At 39.1% G+C, this 6854-nt stretch overlaps 1 protein-coding gene across 1 annotated transcript; it reads left to right on the top strand.

The window, feature by feature from the left end:
• The first annotated feature begins 2310 nt into the window (after positions 1-2310).
• hp (haptoglobin) lies at positions 2311-6721 on the top strand. The gene is given in 5 exon segments (XM_030758152.1): positions 2311-2346; positions 2349-2383; positions 2696-2784; positions 5189-5472; positions 6014-6721. Coding segments are annotated over 5 exon segments (1008 nt in total). The 3' UTR covers positions 6578-6721.
• The last annotated feature ends 133 nt before the right edge of the window (positions 6722-6854 follow it).

The following is a 6854-nucleotide window of genomic DNA, read 5'->3' as shown; positions in this document are numbered from 1 at the left end:
GGAACAAGTTCTTGCTCCAAGTGGAGGAGTTCAAGTATCTCGGGGTCTTGCTCACGAGTGATGGGAGAAGGGAGCGGGAGATCGACAGACGGATCGGGGCTGCTTCTGCAGTGATGCGAACGCTGCACCGGTCTGTTGTGGTGAAGAGGGAGCTTAGTGTAAAAGCAAAGCTCTCGATTTACCGGTCAATCTATGTTCATACCCTCACCTATGGTCACGAGCTTTGGGTAGTGACCGAAAGAATAAGATCGCGAATACAAGCAGCAGAAATGAGTTTCCTTCGAAGGGTGGCTGGCCTCTCCCTTAGAGATAAGGTGAGGAGTGCGGCCATCCGTGAGGGGCTCAGAGTAGAGCCGCTGCTCCTCCACATCGAAAGGAGCCAGTTGAGGTGGCTCGGGCATCTGATTAGGATGTCTCCTGGCCGCCTCTTGGGTGAGGTGTTCCGGGCATGTCCCACCGGGAGGAGGCCCCGTTGTAGACCCAGGACACGCTGGAGAGATCATATCTCTCAGCTGGCCTGGGAACACCTTGGGGTCCCCCCGGATGAGCTGGAGGAGGTGGCTGGGGAGAGGGAAGCCTGGGCTTCTCTGCTTAGGCTCCTGTCCCCACGACCCGGCCCCGGATAAGCGGAAGAGAATGGATGAATGGATGAATGGTGAATTTACAGTAAAGCTCTGTGTTGGACTGAAGTGTAGCAGAGATGAGTTTGAATTTAATCTGATGATGCTTAGATTCATTCACTGAATTCAACTGCTATATCAACTGTATACTGTCTAGCATACAGAATACAGTATACCATCTGTATGCTGTCTAGTATACAGACAGTATAAAAAGTATACTGTCAGTGTAGGAGATGGAAATCAGCCAATATAGCTCGTGAAATATTGGGTTGCATCTTGTTGAATTCAGTTCATCCACCAAGAGCAATAAACCTCAGAGCAGCAGCAGCAGGTCAGCTGATCACAGCCTGCACACAAAGAAAATCTACTGAAGCTCTCAGTAGAAAGTTGTGTTTTTATTCCTCACACTGAGCTGCTTCAACCGATCTTAGGATTCCCCTACCTGCCGAATCCCTCTTCAACCCCTGATTATACTAATTTTTGTGTTTAGGTGTGGAGGCACAGTCACCCTCTACAATGTAGGCAATGAAAAATAGAGTTATTTTTAAATTCTCGTTCACTTCTTGTGTCCTACATGACAGATTCCAGCTGAGTACATTCATTATTATCATTATTAGAACTTAGATTGGAATAACACTAGTAATCTCAGGTAATATGTTTTTTATTATATTAGCATAGCATGAGGTTTGACAAAAATAGAAGGAAATATCCTCCAAAGAGCTACTTTTAATTTATTACTTTGAGTACGTTTCAGAGTCTGTACTTTTTCTTGAGTAAAGAAGTTGAACCAGTACAACAGTATTTTTTTAACACAAGTATTTCTACTTCTACTGAAGTAAAGAATGTATGTACTTTTGCCACCTCTGAGGTTCACTTTTTCTGTACTGTAATATAAACTGGAAGGCAGCAATAAAAAATGTTGATGATCAAAAAAATATATATGATTAAAAAAAAAAAAATCAGACATGTCATAATAACACGTCTGTGTAACCTCTCTTAAAAAAAATCCCCAAAGCTTCAATCCTGGACTTTCCACCATGCAGCAGATATCTGAGCAATTCCTGCCAAGATAACTATTTACTTCAATGAATTTGATGAAATACTGTGTTTTTGTTCCCTTCAGACAAGTCAGTCGATATGAAACTCATTTTGTTTAATAACAAAATAAACACAACGCAGCGCTGCAAAATATTTCTCATCCACAAGTGATAGTGCTGTGTCAGAACCCGTCAGCACTGTTTACCTTTAGTAAACTATGAGGTAAAACTATGACAACAAGCTGTCTGACTGTTATACATACAGAACACACATGTACAAAACCTTCAGTCCTGTTAAATCCAGTCCCAGTAAATACAGCTGTGCTAAACAGTTAAACAAAAAGCATAGATCAAACAAGCAGAAATCAACTCTTTAACATGTTTTACTCAACCATAGGAACTCCATTGTGCTGTGGTATTTTGTCATTAGTGTGCATTGTTGTACACTTAGCTTAATTCAGTTTATTGTACAATAAGCAAACGTGATAGATGATAGAAGTTTAACCTTTAGAGAGTGTTCCGGCTGAACTGAAAAAGTCAGATTGCAAAACTATTTATTTTAGATTCCAGGAATCGATGTTTTTTGTTCCAAGCAGAAATTTCCAGAGCAGAGGTGCAGGCTCTGAGCAGATATAAATACTCCCAGCAGAAAAATGCACAGCACACTCAGAAGAAGAAGTGACTCTAACCACTGCTGCAGAAGATGAATATGATCTACAGAATTGGGTAAGTTAGATTATTCTTTAGTTTGTTATGAAATCTCTGTGAATATCTCTGGTTATAAATCCTAAGCTTAACTGCATAATTAGAAACCACAAATCAAAGCATCCATTTACCATGAAATGTTTTCCAATCTTTTCCCCCAACCGCTGCAAATCAAATGCTGAATTATCAAACTCAGTAATTAAATAACTGACTTCTCAATCTTTTTTTTTTTTTTTTTTTTTAATCTGCTCCCAGCTCCACCAACCCAGAAAAACAGAAACATTACATTTTTTTTTTTTTCATCATTTCTCTCTCTTTTTCTCTTGTTTGAAGGTTTTTCCTGGCCGTGGTCCTCCTGGCTGCGTGGGCCTGCGTGGCAGATGTGGCTCGTGCTGAAGAAAGGATGAAAAGCTCTGTGTTAGGTAACAGACAAACACACAAAAAATCTTAATTCTGAATCAATTTCTAGTTTTTAAAGTTCATGTAACAAAAATGTTAGTTTTTTTTTTTTAGCTTGGTATAATATTTGATCAGCAAGGAAGAAAACTCCATAGCTTTGCCATGCTAGTGCAGTTAAACTGAGACATCAGCAGGTGTTTATCATGTTCATATTTTCCTTTGCTGACATTTGACACTAAATATGCACATAAGCATTCTAACAACTGACACAAATTAGCACTTAGTACAGCTGAAGCTGAACAGAAAGCCATTAATTTTGCAGAATGTTGTAGAACAACTTGTTACCAGCTCATTAAATGGCAGTAATCAGGGGTTATCGCCTCCAAAGATCAGTCAGCCAATATAGCAGGATCAGTGGGCTTTGGAATAAGAAAAAAAGCAACATAAAATTCAAAAATCAAATATTTAACAAGAAAAGTCAATCAAAAGTACTCAAACATTATTGAATTATGTGAAAACCACAAATCAAAAAGCAATCAAGAGGCTTGCTTTTTAACTTGTGTGGCTCAGTCAGGGAGTAATGAATAAATTGTGAAGCTGGACTCCATGATGGAGCTAGATTTAGTCTGTGGTTAGTATTAAATGCACCCCTTGGTGATATTATTGTGGACACCAAATTTCATGGCAATCCATTCAGATTTTGTTGTGATAGCTGAGTCTGGACCAAACCGCTGTTTGCCTAATGGCATACTCTGAGGTTACTGTGACATTTACGCACAACACAGAACCTTCAGCATCAAATGGTATGAAGCCTGGAATCCTATTTTCAGTCAGAGTATCACCCCACACAAATACTGATCCAAACAGCTGCCTGCAAGCACACACGGGGTCCAAAGCTCTGTAAAAAAAACTGTTCACACAAATTTTACAGGTTTCTTAATGACTGCAAGGAGCCATGCAAATGTGTTGTAAGTTGCAAACGTAGACTGACAATGTGAAAAAACTGAGACCTGTTGTCAAAATTGCTCTAATTTTTCTTGATACAAGCTGTTATTTTAATAACGTTTTTGTACTTCTCTCAACTCAAAGGGAAGAATTTAGAGGTGTCGTTTATTACGTTATTATAAATGAGCTTAGTGGTTGAACCCACTTGCAATGAAATTGTGCTGCATGTGGTCCATGACCTAAAATGAGTCTGACACGTCCTCAGCAGCTGCTGTTCGGATAGATAACTGCTGCATTAAATGACACAAGCTTTCCTGAGGGATGTGAGGACTGCGTGACTTCTCCTCAATTTTTCTTCATTTGGCTCTGAGGGGAACTTTGTTTCAGTGCTTTTCTTCAAAAAGCTGATAAAAAATAATCCCAACAATCAGCTGTAACTGAACCAACTAGAGACATGTTGGAAAATACATGTTTAATGAGACAAAGGATGCTATTTTTTAATTTAAAATATGAACAAAAAAGAGAGGAGAGTATGAAACGTAGCACAGACGCTAAATCCATTCATTGCTGCTGTGATGCATTAAAAATAATTAGTCATTCATTCATTTCTTGTAATCCATTATATACTGTTTTTAATAGAATAACTGAAGAAGCCTCTGGAAATTATTCTTGGTAGAGCCATCAGTACATGTTGGAAAAGAGGATCACTCATGATTATCTCAGCCCCACAAAAGACAAGTGGATGAAAAGCACAGAGGATAGATCCCTTCCTTTGCTTAATGATATATTATTTAAGAGCCATTGTTTTTGAAGAGGCTTTTTAGAGCAAGAAAGTGTCACATTCAGATGAAAAGCTCTGTTAAACAGCAAGATAAGATAACAATATTCTTTAATGACCAGAGTGCACAAAGTAAAACGTGAAAAGTCCGACATCAAGCAGGTCATATTTTATTAATTAGGTTTAAGTTCTATTTGAGGGAAAGAACAAAAGTGCTGTTAACAAAGCAGAAATACTCAAACTGACAAGGACTTCTTAACATCTAAACATCTTCTAAAGAGCTTCTAAAGATTAAGATTGAGAGAGAACAAATTAGAAACACGGGAAAACAAGATGAGCGAGTCAAATACAACAATCATGACTTTTACAGACAGTTAAAATGACTGAAAACTGTATTTTTCTTTATACCTAAGAAATATGTTCTTAGGTATAAAAACATATTTTTGATCAGAAAGTCATTTAAAGATGGAGACAAGTTTAAAGAATTTGAGCAGAATGAAATTTAAGGTGCAGAAAAGCCAGAATGTGCTGTCCCCATACGAGGCTGCATGGTCTCCAGAGGTAAAAACTTAGCAAAATGTGGATGGTGAAGCTTTTTTGTTACAGCCTAAGCTGTGCAAATTTGCACTGTTGGTCAGAACAGTATTTGACATTTTACAATAATATGTTGGATATAAATAAGAATATCTATGTTTCCTTCCCAGCCTCTAGGACAGCATCACTTCGCTCCAAGCGACTGGTTGGGGGCACCCTGGCTCCTCATGTGCCCTGGCAGGCCATGGTCTACATTGCTGAGAACATACTGGATGGAGGGTATGCAGGCGGTGCACTCATCTCTGACCGCTGGGTGTTGACGGCTGGAAGAAATCTTTTTGTTAGGAAGAATCGGGAAGACATTCAGGGACAAGAGCCCGTCATCCCTAAAGTGTACCTGGGAATTATAAAAAAGGCTGATGCTACTCCTTCCAATGAGGTTGCTGTTAAGAAGGTGAGCAAAGAAAATGTTCAGAGTCAAGAATTATATTATTTTGCTGTATTCTATCATATTTGTGTTCATTTTTCCCTTTGTCATTCCACACACGTTGTATTATTAAGGTTCTACGAGTTTAGAAAGTCAAAGCAGAAAGTCAAAGCATGCACATAACTTTTCATCAAAGTCAAACTTGAGCTTTTATTATTATGTCATGTAATCACTAGCATTTCTGAGCTAAAGAAAAAAACGACCAAAAAAACTCAAACATAATTAAAATCTTTAAGGTCAGTGATGTGAATGCTACTGAAAGGGATCAGGAAATGATTAACGTGAAGAAAATAAAATCTATTATCAGAAGGGAAATTAGTCTTCATTTGAAGTGCTTGTAACTCGCACACGTGCATCCTGGGACAACTTGTTGCAAGTAGACTTTGTTTCGTTTTAAGGGTTTAAAAACCCAGAAAATTAAGAAGCACTGATTAAAAGTGTCCAAAATAACATAAAGCTGAATGCAATGTCAAATTAAAGACCAAACTTTTACATTCTCTGCCTGCAGGTTGTTCTCCATCCAGGCTTTCAGAACCAGTCTGACTGGGACAACGACCTGGCTCTGATCCAGCTGAAAGAGCCCGTAGTTGTGAACGATAAAGTGACCCCCATCCCATTGCCCGAGAGAGGCCAGGACCTTGCCAATGCTGTGCGTGGGTTAGGAATTATCTCTGGATGGGGCTGGGGGCCCCTTCTCACCCCTGCTCCATTTCTCAAACATATCGTAGTCCCCCTGGCCAATCCCTCTGAGTGTAAGGCAGAATATGAAAGTCTTGCACTCACGCCAACTGTAGATGAGAACATGATTTGCACCACAGCCACAAAATTTGAGGAGAATGTCTGTTTCGGGGATGCAGGCGGTGCTCTGGCTGTCACAGATTCTGAAACTAGGCATGTATACGCTGCAGGGATCCTTTCCTATGATAAATCCTGCACCAGGTACAAGCACGCAGTCTATATGAAGATTTCCTCGTATTTGCCCTGGATCCACAGCGTTATGAGAGGAGATACAGACACATCAGCTGCTGTGCGCTTTAAAGCAATGTCCACGATGTACAGCTGGCAGCAGTAATATGGCAGCCCTCTAAGTACTAAAGAGGTGGATAACCAGTAAAAAAATTAAAAGCTCCTTGTAATGTAACACCTGTTGTTTTGTGCCATTTAAATTTGTGAATGTGGAAAGGAAAAAATACTGAATAAATTTTATTTTCAAAAAGCATGTGTGATTTTTCTTCTCTTCATAAATTCTCCTCTAAAAAAACAACTTTCTTGTGCTTTTTACACATAAATAATATATATTTATGTATGGTAGAGTTTTTTTTATTGTAACAGGTAACATAACATGTTCA

This window comes from Archocentrus centrarchus, chromosome 3 (genome assembly GCF_007364275.1).
Source record: "Archocentrus centrarchus isolate MPI-CPG fArcCen1 chromosome 3, fArcCen1, whole genome shotgun sequence".
Lineage (NCBI taxonomy): Eukaryota > Metazoa > Chordata > Actinopteri > Cichliformes > Cichlidae > Archocentrus > Archocentrus centrarchus.
This window is presented reverse-complemented; position numbering and strand designations above follow the sequence as displayed.